At 37.7% G+C, this 27,356-nt stretch overlaps 1 protein-coding gene and 1 long non-coding RNA gene across 2 annotated transcripts in view; one reads left to right on the plus strand and one right to left on the minus strand.

Moving 5' to 3' along the window:
- TMCO1 (transmembrane and coiled-coil domains 1) overlaps positions 1-3,028 on the minus strand; it is a 46,460-nt gene extending 43,432 nt beyond the window's left edge. The window contains exons 1-2 of the mRNA XM_024741972.1: positions 2,746-3,028; positions 2,262-2,339 (exon numbers count right to left, since the gene is read on the minus strand). Coding sequence (XP_024597740.1) covers positions 2,262-2,339; positions 2,746-2,815 — 148 coding nt within the window. The 5' untranslated portion in view covers positions 2,816-3,028. The remainder of the gene's footprint in view (positions 1-2,261; positions 2,340-2,745) is intronic.
- A 32-nt stretch (positions 3,029-3,060) lies between these two features.
- On the plus strand, positions 3,061-27,356 carry LOC112397717 (uncharacterized). The gene is made up of 3 exons (XR_003002860.1): positions 3,061-3,163; positions 25,391-25,472; positions 27,247-27,356. It is a non-coding gene; the product is annotated as an uncharacterized LOC112397717 (long non-coding RNA).

Consider the following 27,356-nt stretch of genomic DNA (forward strand, 5'->3'; position numbering starts at 1 on the left):
TCCACTCTGGACGCGCAGGCTCAGTGGCCATGGCTCACGGGCCCAGCTGCTCCGCAGCATGTGGGATCTTCCCAGACCGGGGCACAAACCCGTGTCCCCTGCATCGTCAGGCGGACTCTCAACCACTGTGGCACCAGGGAAGCCCCTGATATACTTTTAAAAAGATTATTCTGGCTGCTATCTTGGGAACAGATTACAGAGAAACAAGACCACTTGCTGGAGGCTATCACAATAATTCATGCAAAGGATGATGGTGGTTTGGACTATGGTAGTTAGCAGTAGAGGTGATGTAAAGTGGGCAGATTCTAGATATATTTGAAAGCAGCCCAACAGTACTGGATGTGGGCTGTGAGAGAAGAGTCAAAGATAACTACAAAAGGATTATGTCCTTATGTCCTACACAAGGACAGGATTACCACTGACCAAGACACTGTGACGGCTACTAATGTAGCAGGCTTGGAAGTGAGGAACAGTGTTCAATTTGGACAGGTTGGGTTTGAGATATACACTAGACATTCCAGTGGAATTAACAAGTTGATAGTTGGATATATGAATCTTGCATTAGTAGAGGGCTAAGGATATAAATTTGGGGGTCACTGGCAAATAGAGCACATAAATGAGTTCATTAAGGGAGTATAGAGGAAAAAAAATAAATTTTGAGTCACTCCCAACAACAGGAGGTCAAGAAGAGGAACCAAAAAGGAAACTGCAAAAGAATGACCAATTGACAAGGTAAGTGCAAACCCAAGATTGTGGTGTCCTGAAAGCCAAATGAAGAAAGTATAGTAAGGTTTCTGGCGTGCACCATTGGAAGCAAGGAAGTACCATTCACCGAATAGGAAAATACTGCAAAAGGATCACATGTGTGAAGGTAAAGATAATGAGTTTGGTTTTAAATATGTTGAGGTGCATTAACAACATTGAATAAATGAAGGAACAGTAAACCGTAACTTAAAAGGCCTGAATTTGGTTTCTAATTCTTTGTTTGCTCTGAGACATTAATACATCATTTAACCTTTCTGAGTCTCAATCTCCTTTTCTAGAAAAGGAGAATAATTTTACACAACTGACCACAAATTGTTACTATGTGGATATTAGAAATGGGATGTTGTAAAAAAGAAAACTTCAAACTCTTATGAAGACATATAGAAAAGTCATAGAATACAGAAAGTCACAAGAATTTTAAGATGTGAAAGTTAGAGTTAATCTTTATAAGGCAGAAAAGGAGACTGAAAACCAAATCAAGCTTGTAAGGAACCATTCACATTATACCTATAGCAGCCCCCTCAGCTGTATCCTGTGGAATTCCTGTTTTATTTCAAAAACAACAAACTCAACTTGTTCTTAAACTTTTCCTCAAATACTCCTTCAACCATCAGACCCAAATGAAAGTTGGCTTATCCCTGAAGACACCACTTACCTTGATACCTATCATCATGACCTGTTGTTCTCCAAACACACCTTACTAGTTAAAATTTCCCTTTTTGCACGTATGCTATTTCCTTTGTCTGGAACTCCTTCCTCATCTCATCCTCTGTCCAAATTCTAACTACACATGAAGGACTGCAAGGCTATCTGCATCACAAAGGCTTCCATGGCCCCTCACAACTGAATGGGGTCTCTTCTTTAGAACCACCACAGCACATAAGTACCTCTCTTGTCAGTCACTCCACTGAGGTTTGTATCACGTATTCTGCATAAAAGTCTTATATTTCGGGATTTCCCTGGTGGTGCAGTGGTTAAGACTCCACCTGCCAATGCAGGGGACACGGGTTCAAGCCCTGGTCCGGGCAGATCCCACATGCCGCAGAGCAACTAAGCCCGTGTGCCACAACTACTGAGCCTGCGTGCCACAGCTACTGAAGCCTGTGTGCCTAGAGCCCGTGCTCCACAACGAGAAGCCACCACAATGAGAAGCCTACACACCGCAACGAAGAGTAGTCCCCACTCGCCGCAACTAGAGAAAGCCTGCACGCAGCAACGAAGAACCAATGCAGCCAAAAATAAAATAAATAAATTTATTTTTAAAAGTTTTCTTTAAAAAAAAGAAAATCTTATATTTCTAAACAGACTTCAATTCTAGTCAGATTCACCTTTGTATTCCTATGAAGTTTTTACATCAGCTGATGCTCCTAAAATATGTACTGTGAACATGCACTCAGTGAGCCTGATGTATTGAAAACTGTTTTTAAAGGATGTTGCCATACTCACTTTTTTTTTTTTTTTTTTTTTGGGGACCACCAGGGAAGCCCCATACTCACATTTTTTACTCTGTTTTTCCACTTCTGCCTTCAGTCTCTTGTACTTGTCTGTCCTGTAAACCAGGACCCAGGTTATACCTGAAACATTAAAAGCAGCATGCTAATAGAGAAATGTTTGGAACGGTCAACAGCCTTTATTAGTGGTTACCGTTGGATAAGAATGGATTTCAATTTTTTGCTTTGTATTCACCAATAGTTAACTTTTTTCAAACGTTAAGACAACTGAATCTTCAACCAAAACTGTGACACGATACGAAGGTGTCTTCACAAACACGCAAGTGAAACCTCCCCTAGACCGAAGAAACCTCGGCAATCGATTCCACACTACCCCTCCCGCTCCTGGAGGTAAGATTCCCTGGAATGGAGATGAAGCCCACTCCCACCCCCGCCAAGGCTCGCGACCTCTCCCTAGGCTCGAGGGACCCAGGGCCTAGGATCCTTCCCTCGGGGACTGATCAAACGTCAGAGAAGCAGCCGCTCTCACCCTCGGCGAGCAGAGCCGTACACACGGAGATAAACACGATGAGTAGCGTGTCTGCGAACATGGTGCTCATCTTGCGCTTCAGTCTCTGCACTCCCACCCGCCAGGGGGGAAGCGCTCGAAAGCCAGGGAAAGTGAAACGAAAACGATTTTTTTTTTTTCTAGATTTCCGGACAGCCGAGTAACACACCGACACTCTCAGCCTGGAAGCCTCACTTCCGCTTCCTGGGCGCAGCGCCGGAAGTGCTCCTCCTGGCGTGTCGCGCTACCGCGAGAATCCCGCGGAAACCGAGCTGCGTGTCTCTGGGGCTTATGGGCTGGCGCTCAGGCCGAATCTCGCGAGAGTTGGAACTGGAGCCGCTGAAACAGAATTACGGCGGCGGAACCTCGTCTGGTAGCGTTTTCTCGCGGTGGTGGTGAGGTGTGCTTTCTTCTCGCCCAGAGTCGACTTGTTTTGACTCGTGTGCGTTTATGTCTCAGTCCCACATCTAAGGTCGAGTAGGTAGTTTAGCCTAGGTTTGCGTAAAGTGGGGAGATTGACTTCCGCACACACGTACCGAATGCCTGTGTTTAGATGCCGGGCCACGGATTTGGGGCGCGAACGTCAATGAATCGTGGCCCGCTGGCTTCCAGGCACTCACATCCTAGTAAAAGAGAAAAACTTGTACATACGGTGTGATTGGGGTTTTAATAGAGGTATGACCAGAATGCTGCGGTGACCAGGTTGAGGGGATAATCAGAGAAAGCTAGTAGAAGGAATTGAAGCAGTCGCTTAGAGAAGTCTGAGTGGTTTTGTAGAAAGCAGAGTCTTTCCAGGCAGAGACACGGTGCTTGAAAATACCCGGTGTGTAATAGAGCAGTGAGCGGTTTGTCTTGAGAAGGGGTCCTAAACCCAAATACCCATCATGGTCAGGTATAAAGTATTTTACACTGGGTGGGCGTAAGAAAATGGTGGGAGGTACTACGATGAGCAAGGGAGCACTAACTTTATCTGAAGGGAACAATTGCTACATCCAACCAGTTTCCCTTGGAGAATGAGCACCCAGTTTCCAATACCTTCCCATTTTTCAAGAAAATGATTTTATATGAAATTTTACAAGTTCAGTCTATAAATGCTGGTAACTCATTAAATTTTAAAATGGGTAGAGAAATTGTCTCATTAGCTTGGTTTCAGCCTTTTCAGCTTTTCCAGACTGTGTCTGTGTGAGTGTGTAGGAAAATCTGAAAGCTGGCTGAACTGTTTCCCCTTGACCTGTACTCTCTATTGTTTTTTTCTTTTCTTGTAAACTCCAATGCATTTTATTTATAATTTTCCTATAACACTATATTTGGCCTTTATTAGTTATATGTGCCTTTCTTGTCTCCTCTTTACACTTAGTGGCAGAGACCCTGTTTCCTTTTAACAGATATTGAGCTTCTCTTCATGTGTCAGGCTCAGTGGTAAGCACTGTTAAGGTTGGAAAGAGTGATTAAGATACTACTACTGACTTCCCTGTAAGTTATACATTATAACAACATATACTAGAGGTGTCAACTGAAAAAAATTGCGCAACCTGAAAGTTGGGAGTTATATTTTATTCCGCGTGGACTTTCTGAGGCCTTAAGCCCGGGAGGCAGCCTTTCAGCTCTGAGACACTGCTCCAAAGAGGAAAGGGAGGAGCAAGGATATATAGGAGTTTTTGCAACAAAAACCAGGTAGTTGGCAATCAAAAGAGTACTGCTAATTGAAGAAAAACCAGACATCTCAAGTTAATGAATTTAGCTGTGTATGGGAAGATGCAAGAGTTTGGGCTTATTGATATCCTTCCTTTGATATGCACCTTAACTGTCTAGGGCCAGTATCCTGTTTTTTACTCCATCCTGAATCCCCTCAGGTTGCACCATTGGGGACAGCTGCAGTGGCTGACAGCTTGGTGACCAGCAGCCTGTTTGTTTTTCTCTATCCTGAGTTGCCTCAGGGCTGATGTAGTGGCTGATGGCTTGATGGCCACAATATCCTATGTTTGCTGATATGGCAGGTGACATTTTACATCCACAGAGGTACTCATAAAATGTTATGGGAGCACAGATGAGGGCAAGATTGGTTCTTTCTGGAGGAGTTGGAAAAACTTCATCCCACCTGAACTATTCAACTTCGATGGTTTTTATTCAACTTTGTATCGCCCATGGTAAATGTTGAGGTGCAACAGAGCATGACCTTTGAAGTAAGGCTTGGTTTTCTTTTTCTGTTTTTTTTCTTTTTGGCCATGCCACGAGGTTTCTGGATTGAGCCCAGGGCCCCGACAGTGAGAACACTGAGTCCTAACCACTGGACCGCCAGGGAATTCCCCAGACCTGGTTTTCAATTCTGGCTTTGCCACTTAGTTGACAGCAGTCCTTGAGCATATTGTTTAACATCTTTTTTTTAAATAAATAGACAAATTTATTTATCTATTTATTTATTTTGGGGTGTGTTGGGTCTTCGTTTCTGTGCGAGGGCTTTCTCTAGTTACGGCGAGTGGGGGCTACTCTTCATCGCGATGTGAGGGCCTCTCCCTGTCGCGGCCTCTCTTGTTGGGGAGCACAGGCTCCAGACGCACAGGCTCAGTAGTTGTGGCTCACGGGCCTAGTTGCTCTGCGGCATGTGGGATATTCCCAGACCAGGGCTTGAACTCGTGTCCCCTGCATTGGCAGGCAGATTCTCAACCACTGCGCCACCAGGGAAGCCTTGTTTAACATCTTTGAGCCTCAGTTTCCTTGTCTATAAAATAGTAATAGCGTCAGCTACATGAAACTGTTAGGAAGATTAAATTTGAAAGAGTAATATTATAAAGCATATAAAACTGTTTGTGGCACACATAGTTGATCAAATCCAATATGCTATTGATTAGAAGATGCACTATTATTTTATGTACTATTAAGAAAGAAAATAATTAAACCATGACACACCATTGATTGTAAGATGCATCCCATCCAGAAGTTTAAAATATGGGGGGAAAAGTCTTACAATCAGTGAAATACAGTAATAAAAAGCATTTCAATTATTCCTATGTTAATATTTACTACAGAACTGTCTGCTAGGATAACATTTCCTTCTCTAGGGCAACAATATCATGACCCTAATGCCTTTTGTTCAAGAACAGTGCTAGAGGCAATTCAGTGACATCTTTACTACATGCTACCAGGTTCCTTTATCATATCTCTAAAGTCTCATTGTACTAATTTTTAGATTTCAAAGTTTTCTCCATGAAGACCACTGTCCAAAAATTCACTGTCCTGCTCCAATTTCTATGACTATTATAAGGCTTTTGTACTGGGACTTCCTTTCACTATTCTTTAGGGTACAAGTCACTATTTCCTGGACCCACATCTTCCGCCTTAGTTTATACTTTTTTTATGTTGTGGTACAACCTCAAGTAACTTCCTGTGAAAGGTAAATTGGAGCTAAACTTCAATGTTCTTACATTATTAGTAGTAATAATTAAGGATAATAATACCATTTTTTATACAAATATTTAGTACTAGGCGAGGCATTGTAAAAGATTATGAGAGAAATTAAATCTCTTCTCATAACTGACGTATTAAAGGATGTGGTCTTTACGTTTGAATCGTAATCCTACTTCATGCAAGCTGTATTACTCTAGCAAGTTAATTTAATTTCTCTGAGCCTCATTTATTTTTTTAATCTATGAAGTAGAAGTAAAAATACCTACCTTCCAGAATTACTGTGAGGTTTGTATAGGGTTGAGAACAAAATTCTGGAGTCAGGCTACCTGTCTTCAAATCTTGGCTTCACCACTCAATTTAATGTGCAATTTCAGGCAAATTATTTCACTGCATTGTGCCTTGGTTTCCTTAAATGTAAAATGGCATAATAATAAGTCCAAAGTTGTTTTTTTTAATTATTTGAGCAAAATATTTAGAATGGTACCCGGCTCATAGAAAGGTCACAATAAGTGTTAACTGTTATTGTTACTGGTTCTTATTAAACCACCTAGTACATAATCCTTGAACTAGTTTTTTCTCATTCTATTCACTTTCCCTGTCATCTTGCTTTCTTCAGTAGCTTCAGTTACCATTTACCCACTGATAATTCATGAAATAATATCTGTAGCTCAGGTTTCTTTTCTGATTCTCAGACCTAGTAACTTAACTGCCAACTGGGCATTTCCGTTTGGATATCCCAGACTGAACCTATCCAGTTCTTTCACTCAAACTCCAATTTTCCCTTCTTCCCTTATACTTAGCAATCCAAGTGTTCATAGATGGATGAATGGATAACCAAAATGTGTCCATATATATATAATTCAGTCTTAAAAGAAGGAAATTCTAACACATTCTGCAACATAGATGAGCCTTGAAGACATTACACTAAGTGAAATAAGCCAGTCACAAAAGTATGAATACTGTATGATTCCACTACGAGGTACTTAGAGTAGTGAAATCCATAGACACAGAAAGTAGAATGGTGGATGCTAAGGACTGGGGAGAGGAGAGAGGAGAGTTATTGTTTAATGGGCACAGAGTTTCAGTTTGGGAAGATGAAAAAGTTCAGGAGATGGATGTGGTGGGTGATTATTGCACAACAATATGAATGTACTTAATATCACTGAACTGTACCCTTAGACATAGTTAAAATGGTAGGCTTGATATTGTGCCTATGTTACCATAACTTAAAAAAACTTTTTTAAGTTGGACCATATCTAGAGGATGTGGATCAGCAGAATCTTTTAGTCATTTCTAGTGGGAGTATAAATTGGTACAGCCTCCTTTGAAAGTTTATCATTACCCTGTAAAGATAAACATTTGGAAACCCCTTGACCTACCATTTTGCTCCAGGTATATACCCAAAAGAAACTTGAACAAGTACCAGGACATACACAAGATTGTTCATATGAGCATTCTCTTTAATATCAAAATCTGAAGACAACCCAAATGCCCATCTACAAGTAGAAGAATAGATAAATAAATTAGAATATATTTATACAGCACTCCAAATGAATTTATTGCAGTTATATGCCATAATGTGCATTAATCCTAGCAACATAATATTGAGTGAAAAGAGTAAGTCTAAGAATTACATACAGCATGTGATAGACTTCTTATAAAGTTAATAACTTCTAAGCTGCCCCCCCAAAACTGTTTAGGAATATATATATATATATACACCTGTGATATTAAATAGAAAAGCAAGAGAATGGTGATTTAGATAGTGTTACCTTGAGTGGGAAGAGGCTGGGTGATGCGATGGAGGGTCAAAGAGGTGAATGTCAATGTAAATTCATGTCCTAGTTTTCATGTTGGCGGTGACTTCATGGATATTTGTTTGTTTGTTTATTTATTGGCTGTGCGGCTTCTGGGATCTTAGTTCCCCAACCAGGGATTGAACATGGGCCCTCAACAGTGAAAGCTCGGAGTCCTAACCACTGGAACGCCAGGGAATTCCCCTGTTGTATTATTTTGAATGAAAGAATGAATGAATGCTTGAGAGCCTTGAATGAACCAGTGGTGAGAATGTATCATGAGCCAAGAATAATAGTGAATCTAATTTTCTGCATCTGAGCTCAAAAATATTTTATCTTTTTACATTCAATTCGATATCTCTTTGATGCAAGTAAAGAAAAGGGGGGAAATAATCTTTTAAATTACTTGCTATCAAGAAAAAAATGATACTCTAGAAAAATGTGTCACATTTCTCTTGTGGCTTCAAGTATCCTCTTATTGACTGTCACTTTTGCCTGGGCATTTAAGCATCCCAAGTGTAGAAGATCAGTGATAGTGGAAAGACACGAGAATATCTTGAGTTTGGATGGGAATTTTGCAAAATAAGCAGTGTTTCTTTTTAAGAAAATTAGTCTGCCATCTTTACATAGAATAGATTTATTTGGAAGGGAGATTGCAGTCAGGAAAACCAACTATCAGGCTATCATCATGATGCAGTTTTCAAGTGAGGAAGCCCTGAACTAAATAGTATCAGCAGAAATTGACAAGAGAAAATCCAATAGAGTTTTGAAGGATGAAATAGTAATTCTTAGAATTAAATAAAATGAGGTGAACAAGAATACTTCAGTAATTATAAGGTTTCTACCAGAGGCATTTCTAGGTGTATTGTGACCTAAAGCTTATACAATTCTTGGGCTCTTTCTACAAAGAACAATATGGAATCACATGTCAAAATTAGGTACAAAAGTGAATACTTATTTATTTATTTAAAAGGGGCCAGCGCAAGTGAGGATCCCAAAAGCGTAAGTTTCTTTCATTAATTTCATGGTAAATCTGTCTCTGTATTTTGACAAACCTGACATAGAATGTCTGGGAAAAGTAGCCTTTTAAGAGCGGAAAATACAAAAAATTTGGTTTTGACAATAAGCTTTATAATATTAAGAGTTAGAAGGGACCCTTGAAAATGCTTAAATACCTAAACAAGTCCACATTCCTTTTCTCACATGTGAGTCTGGGCCATCTTTAATAGAAGACTAAAATCTGAGGTGACTTTTCCCATTAGAAATACACATTGTCATGCTTACTCAGTATTCCTATGGTAGATTCTTGGCCGATAATTCACTTGTACTCACTACTTAGACTATTACCCACCTTAATAATTCACTTTGCTGCCAAAAAGGCATTGATTTTATTCATGGAGAAACATAAATACCATAAACAATACTACTAAATGTTCATTTCTCTGACTCTGGGCCTTTTCAGGAGCTCCATCTCAAATTGACATATACACCAAGCACAGGGCCTGTTAGTAGATACTTAAAAATATTTGTCAAAGGGATGAAATGCATGTTCTACGTACAAAAGCATTCAACCAAAGCACAGGGAAATTTTAACTTTCCATTCTTGTGGTACATATCACTTATCCTTTCCCAAGGAGAAATTGTTCTGTGCAGGACAAATTAGACCTTTTTCACTCATTTCAATCTGATTCTTACGCATTTTTCTGTGGTCTGTTTTCTGTGTTCTCTCTGAACCTCATGCAAATAATTCATTCCATAATGTTCTGAACATAGATGGCAGTTGGTTATTTCAGGTAAAACTTCCTAAGTGACTGTACCGTAGTGATTTTACCTCTATCTGAGGTCTGATCTTCAACTTTGGAAGTTCAGAAACTTCATTATATGGATTTGTATGAAGGTGATCAGATTTCCATGAACCTAGGTTGAAGGAAAGTGACTATCCCTGTCATTTAGACTAATGCCACATTGTAGGTACTCAGTAAGTGTTTTCATTAATGATTAAGAGGCAGTAAAATGAAAGTTTGTTGGAAATAACAGATAATTTAGTACAGTTATATCATAAGACAGAAAGCTGGAGAAATAGGTAAGACTTTGAAATGCAGGTGAAACACAGTCCAAATTTTTATTCAGAGGGCAGTGGAGCCTTTGAAGATTTTATAGTAAAAAAGTGACATGATCAAAGTGGTGCCTTAGGAAAAAGAATTTGGCAACACAGTTTAGAATGGATGGCAGATTAATTAGAAGACCATATTGATGTCCAGACGAACAGAAAAAAGAGCCAGAACTAGGGTGTCAGTGAAAAGAATGAATACTAGAGAAACCAGGAAAGTAATTCATCAGACTAATTTAGCATGGCTTAGAGAATAGAGAAAGGAGAAATGGCAAAAATTATTCTGGTGTTTCTAGTGTGGCTAATGGGGAAATGGATCCTTAAAAGAAACTATGTTATACAAACTCAGCATAGTCTTGTATGCTCTTTGCAATCATTTTATCTATCTTTTTTCCTAAACCTCTATCCTGTTTGCCTTTTAGAATCTTCCCTACCTCTCTCACATCTTCCAGCACATTGGAACTCATCTCATTTCAATAAGTTCACCTTTTTCTTCTCAGAAATTTAAGGTAATCTGTGGTAAATTTTCTCTCTGTTTCATTTGGGATGGTTTCTAGTGCTTTATCTTCAAATTCACTGAACAGTCTTCTGCAATATCTAGTATGCTGTCACTTCAGTGTGGTTTTCATCTAAGACAATATGGTTTTCATTTCTAGGAGTTCTATTTGTGATTTTTTAATATCTTCCATGTCTCTACTTAGCGTGTTCAGTCTTTTCTCTAGCTTCTTGACCATATGGAATGCAGATATAACACTGTTTTATACTGTTTTTAACTACCACCCTAGATCCAAGAATCTCAACTAACCCCAAACAGGGTAAGTGTAAAAAGAAAAGCACATCAAAGCACATTATAATCACATTGCTGAAAAGTGCTGATAAAGAGAATAATGAAAAGCAATAAGAGGAACTAAAATACACATTATGTACTGAGAAACAAAGATTAAAATGACAACAGCTTTCTCATTAGAACCTAGGCAAGTCAGAAGATAGAACATTTTTAATACTCTGAAAGAAAAAAAACCCTGATTTTTCATGTAACAAAAATATTCATCAAAAATCAAGGTAAGATAAAGATATTTTCAGACAAATCTGAGAGAGGTGGTCTGTAACATATTGTACTACAGTAAAAGAAATGTTGAAGTTCTCCAAGCTGAAGGGAAATGATACAAGATAGAAAGTTGGATTTATACAAAGGAATAAAGATCCCAGAAATAATAAATATGGTAAATATAATGATTCTCATAAACTATAATTTATTTAAAAGATATCTGTTTAAGCAAAAATAGTAATAGTGTATTGTGAGGTTAATAACGTGTAAAAGTGAAATGTATGACAAGAACAGCAACAAAGAATGGATGGGAGAAATGTAAGTATACTTGTATGATTTTTACATTTTATCATGTCGTATAATAGTATTTGAAGATAGAATATAAGTTAAAGATGCAATTGTAAACTCTAGATCAACCACTAAAAAACTAATACAAAAATACAGCTAATGGGACTTCCCTGGTGGTCCAGTGGGTAAGACTCCACACTCCCAATGCAGGGGGCCAGGGTTCAATCCCTGGTCAGGAAACTAGATCCTGTACGCATGCCGCAGCTAAAGAGTTCGCATGCCACAACTAAGAAGCCCACATGCTGCAACTAAAGATGCCATATGCCACAACAAATCTCCCGCATGCTGCAACTACGACCCAGCGCAGCCAAAATAAATAAATCAACAACAACAACAACAACAAAAATATATATATATAACTAATAAGCCAGAAGTGGAAATTAAATAAAATAATTCAAATAAACCAGGAAAATATTAAAAAGGGGACAATGAACAGATCAGAAAAATAGAAAACAAATAGCAAAATGGTAAATTTAAACCTAACCATGTGGAAAATTACACTAAGTGTAAATGATCTAAACACCAAAATGAAAAGGCAGAGATTTTTCATACTGGCTTTCTTTTTTTTTTTTCAAAATTACATTTTATTCTGCTATTGATATGATAAAAATAATACATGCCTAATAAATGAACAAATAGGAAGAGGTCAAGCAATGTTACTTGACATCATTATGCCATTCTTCTGTTGATCATACTGGCTTTTAAAAGGAACCAATTAAATAATACACATATATATATAATGTATATATAGATATGCAAGAATATAATATATTCTTAAATATTAAAACTCATAAGTTAAAAGAAATTTGAAAATATTACTCTTAAGAAAGCTGAACTATATTAATCTGAGACAAAGTAAACTTTAGGACAAGTATATTACCAGGGGTAAAGAGGACATTTCATAATAATAAAAAGATTTGTTCAACATAAAGACATAACAACCTTCATTGTATATGCACCTAATTCAGAGCTTCAAAATACATGAAATAAAAGACTAACAAACCAGAAAAGAAAAATAGATAAATCCACAGTCATAGTTTGATACAAGTAGATAGAAAATCAGTAAGAATATGAAAGACTTGAAAACATTAGCAAAATAGTTTGAGATCTAAAATTAAAAACATGAAACCATACAAGCCCTAGAAGACACAGGGATAAATTTCTTTAGAACTGGGAGAGGGGAAATCTTTTCTTAACTAGTACCCAAAATCAGAAGAAATGATACTAAAGACTGATACATGTAAGTGTTTAAAGATTATAAATATTTTTTTGCATGACAAAAAGGGCTACAAACATAGCAAAAGACAAATGAAAAACTGCAACTTGTACCACAGACAAAAGGCTGATTTACATTAAGAAACTGAGATCCATAACATGATAGGACAATGGACAAAATTCACAAATAGGTAGTTCACAAAAACGACAGAAAAATGTCTTTTAAACAAAAAGACAGTCGAGCTTACTCATAAGAAAGTCAGTTTAAAACAACACTGGGGGACTTCCCTGGTTGTCCAATAGCTAAGAATCCACCTTCCAGTGCAGGAGACATGGGTTTGATCCCTGGTCAGGGAACCAAGATCCCACATGCTGTGGGGCAACTAAGCCCACAACTACAGAGCCCACGCACTCTGTAGCCCGCATGCCGCAACTAAGGCCCGACTAAGCCAAAAATATAAATAAATAAATAAATGTAAATAAACAACACTGAGACACCATTTCTCAACTCTCAACTCTCTCACCTATCAGAAATCCAAAAATTTGACAACATACTCCATGAGCATGGTTATGAATTATCAGACACTCTCATACATTGCTGATGGAAATGCAAAATTGTATAACTGCATGCAAAGGAATTTGGCATTATCTGATAAAATTATATATGCAAATCAATTTTTAGGAAACCATCTTGAAGAAACAATGTGAGAGGGAAAGAAAAAAAGCACAGTTAAGTTCTCACCCAGAATATCCATTTTCATGGTATTGGCACTCTTACATATTGACTGTCATTTTTTTCCCCATTCAGGAACTGAATCACTATTTTTTCTCCCCCAGGCTTTTCTTACAGTAATTATGTTAAGTGCTGGAATCTATCAACTTTCTTGCTATTATGGCATCTTTACAGTTGGGTTGGAGGAGCAAGACTTCAGCCCAAGTTTGCTGTGTGTCCCCAAAGGGTCATTTTTGAAAGATGTTTTAATTTTTTAACAAAAATTCAGCTTTATTGAGGTATAATTGACAAATGAAATTGTAAAATATTTGTAGTGATTTGATACACATATACATTGTGAATGATTCCCTCCATCTACATAGTTAACACATCAATTGCCTCACATATCTTTTGTGTGCATGTGTGTGGTGAGAACATTTAAATTCTACTCTCATAGCAAATCTCAATTATACAATACAGCCTCATGTTAAAAAAAAAAAAAAAGTAACAGGCCCAAAATGGAGTCATTTGCCCCTCATGGCAGCAAACCAAGACTTCAACAAAAAGAACAGAGTGTGGCTTATCATCCCATTTATAAAAGGGTTAAGTTGCAACTCACTGAGATAGCTCACCATCTGTGCGCTCTGAGGGGAATTCAGAATGGGATGGGGGGAGACTTCTCTGGTGGCACAGTGGTTAAGAATCCACCTGCCAATGCAGGGGACACAGTTTAAGTCCTGATCCAGGACGATCCCACATGCTGCAGAGCAAGTGGGGCCATGGGCCACAACTACTGAGCCTGCACTCTAGAGCCTGCGAGCCATGACTACTGAGCCTGCACGCCTAAAGCCCATGCTCTGCAACGAGAGAAGCCATCACAATGAGAAGCCCATGCACCACAACTAGAGAAAGCCCACATGCAGCAGTGAAAACAACACAGCCAAAATTAATTAATTAATTAATTTTTAAAAAAAGAATGGGATGGGATGGGTGGGGAACAGCATGAAATATTCTGTGCTTTGAGCTCCTAGATAGCTACGATCCATATCTAAGGAAAAATTTCAATGACTCCAAATGCTTGAATCTTCCCATACGCAGAAAAGCATTACAATTACTAACTTTAGATATCTGTTCTTTGTGATTAGCAGTCATCTTTTACCAAGATACATGCTTGACTACATGTATTTCCCAACCCCACAAATCATGTATATCCTGGCTCTTCCCCTACCTCTTCAGAGCAGCCCCTCAGAGCTACTGAGAGGCTGTCTCCTGTGCTATAGTCCTCTCTAAGGTCCCTGAATAAAACTTAGCTCACAACTTTTACATTGAGTAGGGTTTTTTCATTTGTTTTTTAAGATAAGGAGTTTTTAAATTCTTTAATTTATTTATATTTTTTTGTCTGTGTTGGGTCTTAGTTGCTGCACGCGGGCTTTCTGTAGTTGCAGCAAGCGGGGGCTACTCTTCGTTGCAGTGTGTGGGTTTCTCATTGCGGTGACTTGTCTTCGTTGTGTAGCATGGGCTCTAGGTGTGCAGGCTTCAATAGTTGGTGTGTGCAGGCTTCAGTAGTTGTGGTATGTGGGCTCAGTAGTTGTGGCTCGTGGGCTCTAGATTGCAGGCTCAGTAGTTGTGGCACATGGGCTTAGTTGCTCCATGGCATGTGGGATCTTCCTGGAGCAGGCATCGAACCTGTGTCCCCTGCATTGGCAGCGGATTCTTAACCACTGCACCACCAGGGAAGTCCCCTCATTGTGGTTTTGATTTGCATTTCCCTGATGATTAGTGATCCTGGGCACCTTTTCATGTACCTGTTGGCCTTTTGTATGTCTTTGGAAAAATATCTATTCAGTTCCTCTGCCCAGTTTTTATGTGTTCTTTATATATTTTGTGTATTAATCCCTTATCAAATATATGATTTGCAAATACTTTCTCACATTCCATAGGTGGCCATTTCATTTTACTACTGGTTTCCTTTGCTGTGCAGAAACTTTTAATTTGATGTAGTCTCACTTGTTTATTTTTTGCTTTTGTTGCCTCTGCTTTTGATGACAAACCCCAAAACACCATCAACAAGACTGATGTCAAAGAACTTACTCCCTATGCTTTTTTTCTGGGAGTTTTATGGTTTCTGGTCTTACATTCAAGTCTTTAATCCATTTTGAATTGATTTTTGTATATGATATCAGATAGAGGTCCAGTTTCATTGTTGTGGCTGTCAGTTTTCCCAACACCATTTATTGAAGAGACTATTTTTTCCCCATTGTATATTCTTGGCTCCTTTGTTAATTGACCAAATATGCATGGGTTTATTTCTGGGCTCTCTATTCTGTCCCATTGATCTATGTGTCTGTTTTTATGCCAATACCATACTGTTTAGATTACTATACCTTTGTAATATAGTTTAAAATCAGGACATGTGATACTTCCAACTTTGTTCTTTCTCAAGATTGCTTTCACTATTTGGGGCCTTTGGTAGTTACATATGAATTTTAGAATTGTTTATTCTATTTCTATGAAAAATGCCATTGGAGTCCTGTAGGTATTGCATTGAATTTGAGATTTCTTTAGGTAGTATGAACATTTTAACAATATTAATTCTCCCAATCGATGAGCACAGAATAACTTCCCACTTACTTGTGTCTTCTTCCACTTTTTCATCAATATTTTATAGTTTTCATTATACAATTTTTTTATTTCTTTGGTTAAATTTTTTCCTAGGTATTTTATTTCTTTTGATGCAGTTGTAAATGGTATTGTTTTCTTATTTTCTCTTTTGGATAGCTCATTGTCAGTGTTTTTAAATACAACTAATTTTTGTATATTGATTTTGTATTCTGCAGCTTTACTGAATTCATTTATTAGTTCTAACAGTTTTTTGAAAGAACCCTTGGGGGTTTCTATGTATAATATTATGTCATCTGCAAAAAAGACAATTTTACTTCTTCCTTTTCAATTTGAATGCTTTGTATTTCTTTTTCTTGCCTAATTGCTTTGGTTAGGACTTCCAGTACTATGTTGAGGAAAAGTAGCAAGAGTAGGCATCCTTTTCTTGTTCCTGATCTTAGAGAAAAAGCTTTCAGCTTTCCACCATTGAGTATGATGTTACCTGGAGGCTTGTCCTAATGGCCTTTATTATGAGGTACACTCCTTCTATACCACTTTGTTCAAAGTTTTTATCATGAATGTATGTTGAATTTTGTAAATGCTTTTTCTACATCTATTGACATGATCATATGATTTTTATCTTCATTTTGTTAGTGAGGGATATCAAATTGATTGATATGCAGATTGTGAACCATCCTTGCATTCCTGGAATAAATCCCACTTGATCATGGTACACGGTCCTTTCAATATATTGTTGAATTTGGTTTGCCAATATTTTGTTGAGGATTTTTGCATCTGTGTTTATTAGGGATACTGATCTGTAATTTTTTTTTTTTTTCTCATGGCATCTTTGTCTTATTTTGGTATCAGGTTAATGCTGGCCTCATTAAATGAATTTGGAAGTGTTCCTTCCTTTTCTATTTTTTGGAAGAGTCTGAGAAGGATTCGTATTAATTCTTTAAATGTTTGGTAGAATTCGCCGGTAAAGCCATCTGGTCTAATGTAGTTGGAGTGCAATGTTTCCTTATTAATTTTCTATCTGTATTACCTATCCGTTGTTGAAAGGGACTATTAAAGTCCCTTACTATTACTATGTTGCCATTTCTCCCTTCAGGTCTGTTAATATTTGCTTTATATATTTAGGTGCTCATATTTTGGTTGCATAAGTATTTACAAATGTTATATCCTGTTTTTGCATTGATCCCTTTATCACTGTATAATGACCTTCCTAGTTTCTTATTGCAGTCTTTGGCTTAAAGTCTGTTTTATCTGATTTAAGTATAGCTACTCCTGCTTTCTTTTGGCTTCCATTTATAAAGAATAACTTTTTCCATCTCTTCACTTTTAATCTGTGTGTTTCCTTAAATCTTCAGTGAGTCTCTTATAGGCAGCATATAGTTACTTAGGTCTTACTGTTTCTGTAATCCATTCAGACACCAGACACTCTGTGTCTTCCTTTTTTTTTTTTCTTTTTCTGCGCCATGTGGCATGTGAGATCTTAGTTCGCCGACGAAGGATTGAACCTGTGCCCCATGCAGTGGAATCGCGGAGTCTTTTTTTTTAAATTTTATTTATTTTTTTATACAGCAGGTTCTTATTACTTACCTATTTTACACATATTAGTGTATATATGTCAATCCCAATCTCCTAATTCATCACACCACACCCACCACTTTCCCCTCTTGGTGTCCATACGTTTATTGTCTAGATCTGTCTCTCTATTTCTGCTCTGCAAACTGGTTTATCTGTACCATTTTTCTAGGTTCCACATACATGCATTAATATGCAATATTTGTTTTTCTCTTTCTGACTTACTTCACTCTGTGTGACAGTCTCTAGATTCATCCACGTCTCTACAACTGACCCAATTCCGTTCCTTTTTATGGCTGAGTAATATTCCATTGTATATATGTACCACATCTTCTTTATCCATTCCTCTGTCAATGGGCATTTAGGTTGCTTCCATAACCTGGCTATTGTAAAGAGTGCTGCAATGAACATTGGGGTGCATGTGTCTTTTTGAATTATGTTTTTCTCTGGGTATATGCCCAGTAGTGGGATTGCTGGGTCCTATGGTAATTCTACTTTTAGTTTTTTAAGGAGCCTCCATACTGTTCTCCATAGTGGCTATATTAATTTACATTCCCACCAACAGTGCAAGAGGGTTCCCTTTACTCCACACCCTCTCCAGCATTTGTTGTTTGTAGATTTTCTGATGATGCCCATTCTAACTGGTGCGACGTGATACGTCATTGTAATTTTGATTTGTATTGCTCTAATAATTAGTGATGTTGAGCAGCTTTTCACGTACTTCTTGGCCATATATATGTCTTCTTTGGAGAAATGTCTATTTAGGTCTTCTGCCCATTTTTTGATTGGGTTCTTTGTTTTTTTAATATTGAGCTGCATGAGCTGTTTATATATTTTGGAGATTAATCCTTTGTCCGTTGATTTGTTAGCAAATATTTTCTCCCATTCTGAGGGTTTTCTTTTTGTCTTGTTTGTAGTTTCCTTTGCTGTGCAAGAGCTTTTAAGTTTCATTAGGCCCCATTTGTTTACTTTTGTTTTTATTTCCATTACACTAGGAGGTGGATCAAAAAAGATCTTGCTGTGATTTATATCAAAGAGTGTTCTTCCTATGCTTTCTGCTAAGAGGTTTATAGTGTCTTGTATTACATTTAGGTCTCTAATCCATTTTGTTTTTATTTTTGTGTATGGTGTTAGGGAGTGCTCTAATTTCATTCTTTTCCATGTAACTGTCTGGGTTTCCCAGCATCACTTATTGAAGAGACTGTCTTTTCTCCATTGTATATCCTTGCCTCCTTTGTCACAGATTAGTTGACCGTAGTTGCATGGGTTTATCTCTGGACTTTCTATCCTGTTCCATTGATCTATATTTCTGTTTTTGTGCCAGTACCATATTGTCTTGATTACTGTAGCTTTGTAGTATACTATGAAGTCAGGGAGTCTGATTCCTCCAGCTCTGTTTTATTCCCTCAAGACTGCTTTGGCTATTCGGGGTCTTTTCTGTCTCCATACAAATTTTAAGATTTTTTGTTCTAGTTCTGTAAAAAATGCCACTGGTAATTTGATAGGGATTGCATTGAATCGGTAGATTGCTTTGGGTAGTATAGTCATTTTCACAATATTGATTCTTCCAATCCAAGAACGTCGTATATCTCTCCATCTGTTTGTGTCATCTTTGATTTCTTTCATCAGTGTCTTATAGTTTTCTGAGTGCAGGTCTTTTGTCTCCTTAGGTAGGTTTATTCCTAGGTATTTTATTCTTTTTATTGCAATGGTGAATGGGATTGTTTCCTTAATTTCTATTTCTGATCTTTTGTTGTTAGTGTATAGGAATGCAAGATATTTCTATGCATTAATTCTGTATCCTGCAACTTTAACAAATTCATTGATTAGCTCTAGTAGTTTTCTGGTGGCATCGTTAGGATTCTCTGTGTATAGTATGTCTTCTGCAAACAGTGACAGTTTTACTTCTTCTTTTCCAATTATTATTCCTTTTATTTCTTTTTCTTCTCTGATTGCCGTGGCTAGGACTTACAAAACTATGTTGAATAATAGTGGGGAGAGTGGACATCCTTGTCTTGTTCCTGATCTTAGAGGAAATGCTTTCAATTTTTCACCATTGAGAATGATGTTTGCTGTGGGTTTGTCGTATATGGCCTTTATTATGTTGAGGTAGGTTCCCTCCTTGCCCACTTTCTGGAGAGTTTTTGTCATAAGTGGATGTTGAATTTTGTCAAAAGCTTTTTCTGCATCTATTGAGATGATTATATGGTTTTAATTCTTCAGTTTGTTAATATGATGTATCACATTGATTGCTTTGTGTATATTGAAAATCCTTGCATCCCACTTGTTCATGGTGTATGATCCCTTTAATGTGTTGTTGGATTCTGTTTGCTAGTATTTTGTTGAGGATTTTTGCATCTAATTTCATCAGTGATATTGGTCTGTAATTTTCTGTTTTTTAGTATCTTTGTCTGGTTTTGTTATCAGGGTGATGGTGGCCTCATAGAATGAGTTTGGAAGTGTTCCTTCCCCTGCAATTTTTTGGAATAGTTTGAGAAGGATGGGTGTTAGCTCTTCTCTAAATATTTGATAGAATTCACCTCTGAAGCCATCTGTCCCTGGACTTTTACTTGTTGGAAGATTTTTAATCACTGTTCCTGGACTTTTATTTGTTGGAAGATTTTTAATCACAGTTTCAATTTCATTACTTGTGATTGGTCTGTTCATATTTTCTATTTCTTCCTGGTTCAGTCTTGGAAGGTTATAGCTTTCTAAAAATTTCTCCATTTCTTCCAGGTTGTCCATTTTATTGGCATAGAGTTGCTTGTAGTAGTCTCTCATGATGCTTTGTATTTCTGCGGTGTCCGTTGTAACTTCTCCTTTTTCATTTCTAATTTTATTGATTTGAGTCCTCTCCCTCTTTTTCTTGATGAGTCTGGCTAAAGGTTTATCAATTTTGTTTATCTTCTCAAAGAACCATCTTTTAGTTTTATTGACCTTTGCTTTTGTTTTCTTTGTTTCTATTTCATTTATTTCTGCTCTGATCTTTATGATTTCTTTCCTTCTACTAACTTTAGATTTTGTTTGTTCTTCTTTCTCTAGTTCCTTTAGGTGTAAGGTTAGATTGTTTATTTGAGATTTTTCTTGTTTGTTGAGGTAGGCTTATATTGCTATAAACTTCCCTCTTAGAACTGCTTTGGCTGCATCCTATAGATTTTGGATCGTCGTGTTTTCATTGTCATTTGCCTGTAGGTAGTTTTTGATGTCTTCTTTGATTTCTTCAGTGATCTCTTGGTTATTTAGTGATGTACTGTTTAGCCTCCATGTGTTTGTGTTTTTTACGTTTTTTACCCTGTATTTGATTTCTAATCTCATAACGTTGTGGTCAGAAAAGATGCTTGATATGACTTTGGTTTTCTTAAATTTACCAAGCCTTGATTTGTGACCCGAGATGTGATCAGTCCTGGAGAATGTTCCATGTGCACTTGAGAAGAAAGTGTAATCTCCTGTTTTTGGATGGCATGTCCTATAAATATCAATTAAATCTATCTGGTCTGTTGTGTTACTTAAAGCTTGTGTTTTCTTATTAATTTTCTGTCTAGATGATCTGTCCATTGGTGGAAGTGAGGTGTTAAAGTCCCCCACTATTATTGTGTTACTGTCAAATTCCTCTTTTATAGCTGTTAGCAGTTGCCTTATGTATTGAGGTGCTCCAGTGTTGGGTGCATATATATTTATAATTGTTATATCTTCTTCTTGGATTGATCCCTTGCTCATTATGTAGTGTCCTTCCTTGTCTCTTGTAACATTCTTTATTTTAAAGTCTATTTTATCTGAGTATTTCTACTCCAGCTTTCTTTTGATTTCCATTTGCTTAGAATATCTTTTTCCATCCCCTCACTTTCAGTCTGTATGTGTCCCTACATCTGTTGTGGGTCTCTTGTACACAGCATATATATGGGTCTTGTTTTTGTATCTGTTCAGCGAGCCTGTGTCTTTTGGTTGGAGCATTTAATCCATTCACGTTTAAGATAATTATCAATATGGATGTTCCTGTTACCATTTTCTTAATTGTTATGGGTTTGTTTTTGTAGGTCCTTTTCTTTTCTTGTGTTTCCCACCTAGAGAGTTTCCTTTAGCATTTGTTGTAGAGCTGGTTTCGTGGTGCTGAATTCTCTTAGCTTTTGCTTATCTGTAAAGCTTTTGATCTCTCCATCGAATCTGAATGAGATTCTTGCTGGGTATTGTAATCTTGGTTGCAGGTTCTTCCCTTTCATCACTTTAAATATATCGTGCCACTCTCTTATGGCTTGTAGAGTTTCTGCTGAGAAATCAGCTGTTAACCTTATGGGAGTTCCCTTGTATGTTATTTGTCATTTTTCCCTGCTGCTTTCAATATAATTTTTCTTTGTTTTTAATTTTTGTCAGTATGATTACTATGTGTCTTGGCATGTTTCTCCTTGGGTTTATCCTGTATGGGACGCTCTGCGCTTCCTGGGTTGGGTGGCTATTTCCTTTCCCATGTTAGGGAAGTTTTTCACTATAATCTCTTCAAATATTTTCTCTGGTTCTTTCTCTCTCTCTTCTCCTTCTGGGACCCATATCATGCGAATGTTGTTGTGTTTAATGTTGTTCCAGAGGTCTTTTAGGCTGTCTTCATTTCTTTTCATTCTTTTTTCTTTATTCTGTTCTGTGGCAGTGAATTCCACCATTCTGTCTTCCAGGTCACATATCCATTCTTCTGCCTCAGTTATTCTGCTATTGATTCCTTCTAGTGTATTTTTCATTTCAGTTATTGTATTGTTCATGTCTGTTTGTTTGTTCTTTAATTCTTCTAGGTGTTTTTTTTTTAATTCTTCTAGGTCTTTGTTAAACATTTCTTGCGTCTTCTCAATCTTTGCCTCCATTCTTTTTCCAAGGTCCTGGATCATGTTCACTATCATTATTCTGAATTCTTTTTCTGGAAGGTTGCCTATCTCCACTTCATTTAGTTGTTTTTCTGGGGTTTTATTTTGTTCCTTCATCTGGTACAATGTCCTCTGCCTTTTCATTTTGTCTATCTTTCTGTGCATGTGGTTTTCCTTCCACAGGCTGCAGAACTGTAGTGGAATCGCCAAGTCTTAACCACTGGACCACCAGGGAAGTCCCAAGAACTCTATGTCTTTTGATTAGATAATTTAGTCCTTTACATTTAAAGTAATTATTGGTAGGTATGGACTTACTGTTGCCATTTTGTTAATTGTTTTCTGGCTGTTTTGTTATTTCTTGGTTCCTTCTTTTGTTCTCTTCCTTTTTGACTTGATGATTTTCTGTAGTGGTACACTTATTGGTACCACTCTGTTGTTATCTTTTGTTTATCTACTCCAGGCTTTTGCCTTTGCTTACCATGATATATGAAACAGACATTTTACTTTTCCTTTCTTTTGCATTCAAATCATTTTCTTGTGAAATGCCACTACCCTTTTGGAGTTTGTCTTCCTCAATTATTAAATAGTATACTTCCATAACAATGTTATATTTATAATATTCTTCTGGCTTTGCTTGTGATTTGAGGAATTCTCCACTATTACTTTCCATGACTTCGTGAAAGTCCTACATCTTCTGCAATAGATTTGCAGTTTCATTTTGCAAACAATTTGGAATGAATTTGCAAATAGGCTAATGGGAACAGAAAGATATTACATGAGGAGGGATATCTGATGACTAGTTTTATAAGTGATTGTTTTATTGGTAAATATATAGCAGGGCAACTTTTGCATCTTAGTGCAGTCTCTCAACTGGCGGAACTTCTAATCAAACCCTGACTAATAAAGACCCCCTGCAGGCATGTAATAGGGCTGTGGTAAGTCATATATGGGTTAATGCCCATGAAGTGCTTAACATTTGTTCCTGGCACAAGTAGAGTTGATTACTTAATCCTTTGTGCTGCCACTGTATAGCATAATATCACATCATACGGTATTAACAATTGCTAAATTGTTTATATGAGTGTATTTCCTAATATGTGACTCCTAGAAGGTAGAAATGATTTCTAATTCCTCTTTATACTCCTAATAACCAATAAGTTCCCCATAATATCTGTTTAGCCTTCCTCAAAAGTAATTTCCTCTAGGCCCTGAAACTATTTTGTTTTGTGCCTTTAATTTTAAAAAATTTTTTATGAGGCAGATACCTCTGTACTAATATAGAATAGTCTCCAAGATACAGTGATAAAAACAAAATGGAGAACAGTTTGCAGCATATGCTATTTTTTTTTAATTGGAGAGAGAATACACATATACTTTTGTGTGTGTGTGTTAATTTGTTATGTGCATGGACTGCTTAAGGATACGTAAGAAACCATTAGGAGTGATTGCCTTTGGGTGGTAACGTTGGGAATACACATGGTAAATATTTAGTTTTTACTGTATACTCTTTAGTATAGCTAATTTCTTTTTTTTACTTTGTGGATATATTACCATATATATATGTGTGTGTATATGTATTTACATATATATATATATCAGGAAAAAGGATTTTTATATTTTTACAAATATATTCAGGAAAAACGCATACGCTCTTTTTGGACAACTGCATCATTGGCAAAGTTCTGCTGCTTTTCATGTGCTTTCAAGGCAAGTCCAATCTACGTCTTGAAAACTGTTTCCTGCAATTCTGCCTTGCTTTCAAATCATTTTGATTGCCTTACCTCAATATATTTTTGGACGATAGTTATCACTTATAACCCTGCAGGTTTGTGAATTGCAGTGCCCCTGAGCTCCATTTTTCAACTTGCTTTTTTGGGAGCTGGCCGCAAATCTGCAGGATTGCTTCAGACTCTATTCTGGTTCCAGGGAGCAAGTTGAACCTTTGGTTAATTCTTCTTCCTGATTGGAAATTAGAGTGACATATGCCTGTCCGAACACCTAGAGCTGGTCTCTCATCAGATCCCCCTCTTCCCGTTCATCCTCTGGACAAATTGCAAACTGTACGAAACAGGAGGTTAAAAGTGCTGATTCTCCAAGTGGGGAGATTGTTAGTAAAATGGCTGGAATGGCGAACCCGAGCACCAGGAGATGAATAGATGAGGTGCGTCTTAGAAACCTTTCCTGATCACACGGTGTACCATCCTCTGGGTTTCCCATGCATGTTTTAGCTGTAGGAAGATTCCCCTGAATCTGGAGATTTGGGACCCATGGAATGGGTACCACGCAGTATTACTTTAAAGGGTCTGCATTTGCTCACCCAAACTCACCAATCCTCTCAGCCCCAAGAGTGTCCAGCCTATGTCTCATCCAGCTGTGGGTCTAGATGTGGTCAATCCAGGTTGCATCACAGCCCCTGAATGAATTTTGTAAGAATTTTTCTCACTTTCACTGTCCTTGTTTTTGTTTTTGTTTGTAATTTATTTTTATAGTGGGGTTTAGCTGATTTTCAATGCTGTGTTCATGCCGCTTTACACCCACTTCATTTACTTACAGAGAGATATCAATATACACGTTTTAAGATTCTTACTAGGGCTTCCCTGGTGGCGCAGTGGTTGAGAGTCCGCCTGCCGATGCAAAAAAAAAAAAAAAAGATTCTTACTACTCAGATATATTCTTCTCCGGTGAATAGGGTGTGTTGAGTCCAGTTCATTGAGCAATGAGTAGGTCTTTTCCGTTACATATTTGGTTTATCGAACGGTATCTGTGCTAATTTCAAACTCTTCTTTTATGCAGCATCTCACCTCACCTTTCCCCTTAAGCAGCCATAAGTGTGTTTTCTAAATGTGTGACTCTGTTCTGTTTTATAATTCAGTTCATGTGTAGCAATTTTTAGATTCCCCCTCTAAGTGATATCTTATGATAAGTTTCTTTTTCTGTCTGACTTATTTCACTTAGAATCATTGTACCTAAATCCACTCATTATGCTGCTACTGGCCTCATGACATTGATTTCATGGCTGAGTGATATTCCATTGTACGTAAGTACCACAACTTCTTTATCCATTTTTCTCTTTCCTGGGATATTTAAGGTGTACCCAAGTCGAGGTTCTTGTAAACAGAGCAGCACTAAACTTGGGGTGCCTGTGTCCTGTCGATTTTTGGTTTTCCCAAGATATATGCCCATGAGTGGAAGTGCCCTATGCTCTGTAGCTCTGTTTTTTAGATATTTCAGGAAACACCATACACTTCTGCAGAGTGGCCATTGGCAATTTACATCCCCCCCCCATCAGCGTAACAAGGCTCCCTTTTCTCCCTGGCCTGTCCTGCATTTGTGGTTTTTACACTTTTCCAGGGTGGCCCTTTTGACCAATGTGAAGTAAGACTTCTTTGTAGTGCTGACTTGCATTGCCTGCTTGTTTGGTTGGCCAAAAAGCACGTATGCGATTTTTCTGAATATATTTAGGAAAAACACATATGCCCTTTTTGGCCAACTGCATCATTGGCGAAGTTCTGCCACTTTTCATGTGCTTTGAAGGTGAGTCCAATCTACGTCTTGAAAACTGTTTCCTGCAATTATGCCTTGCTTTCAGATCCTTTTGGTTGCCTCACCTCAATATATTTTTGGATGATAGTTGTCCTTTATAACTCTGCAGGTTTGTGAATTGCAGTGCCCCTGAGCTCCATTTTTCAACTCGCTTTTTTGTGCACTGGCCACAAAACTGCAGGATTGCTTCAGGTCTTATTCTGGTTCCGGTGGGGCAGGCTGAGCCTTTGGTTAATTCTTCTTCCTGATTGGAAATTAGAGTGACATGTGCTTGTCCAAACACCTAGAGCTAGTCTCTCATTGGTTCCCCCTCTTCCCATTCATCCTCGGGACAAATTGCAAACTGTACAAAACAGGAGTTTAAAGGTGCTGATTCTCCAAGTGGGGAGCTTGTTAGGAAAGAGGTTGGAGGGGTGAACCCGACTACCAGGATTTGAGGAGATGACGTGTCTTTTCCAAACTCTTCCTGATCAAACGGTGTACCATCTTTTGGGTGTCACAGGCATGTTTTAGCTGTAGGAAGAATCCCCTGCATGTAAGGAGAACACGGGAGATTTTTCCAAATCAGTGTCTCCCGGAAACACAAACTGGGAAATTTTTAAGCTATGGGTATGTGTATGTTCATTAAGGGCCTTGGGCAGTAGGCAGATTCCAAGCTTTAGATGATTGAAGTCTTCAGGGTCAGAAGCGCTCACCGTCGGCCTCCTTTACGTTTCGTTTTATCTGTCGTTGATAGATGATGTAGATATAGATATCTATTGTTTTTCAGAATATTTCCCCTTATCGGTTATTACAAAATATTGAGTGTAGTTCCCTGGGCTATACAGTAGTTCCTTGTTGATGATCTATTTTATACATAGCAGTGTGTATGTGTTTATCCCAAACTCTTAATTTATCCCTCCTCCCGCGTTTCCCCTTTGGTAATAATAAATTATAAGATTTTATACTTCTCAGAAATGGGGGAGCTGAAAGAGAGATATCATATTCAATGGAAAAGCATTCAAAACAAGATTGAAGCTTCAGCCAAGATTATTAGATGTACATCCTTGGAAAGAAATCACTTCATTTCTCTAATGTTGACCTGACAAATAAGACAAACCCCTCCACTGAACTTGCTTATAGTAAAGTTATGGAAACATCAAATGGAAGTGTTAGAAACATCTTATTTTACACGAGCCTTATACACTGCTCTATGTTAATTACAGTTTGGCTCACACATCTATTCATTGAAGTTACAATGTTCTCAATTTCTGTTACTGATCCTCCAGAGTGGGTCCCAACAAGGGTCCCCCTGCCCAGCGTCATTGGAGTCAACAGAACGAGACTGAGTTTGGTTCAGAAGCAAAGGAAAACTTTATATTTTGATCAGAGAATGGAG

This window comes from Neophocaena asiaeorientalis, unplaced genomic scaffold (assembly GCF_003031525.2).
Source record: "Neophocaena asiaeorientalis asiaeorientalis breed wild unplaced genomic scaffold, Neophocaena_asiaeorientalis_V1.1 scaffold283, whole genome shotgun sequence".
NCBI classification, from domain to species: Eukaryota; Metazoa; Chordata; class Mammalia; order Artiodactyla; family Phocoenidae; genus Neophocaena; species Neophocaena asiaeorientalis.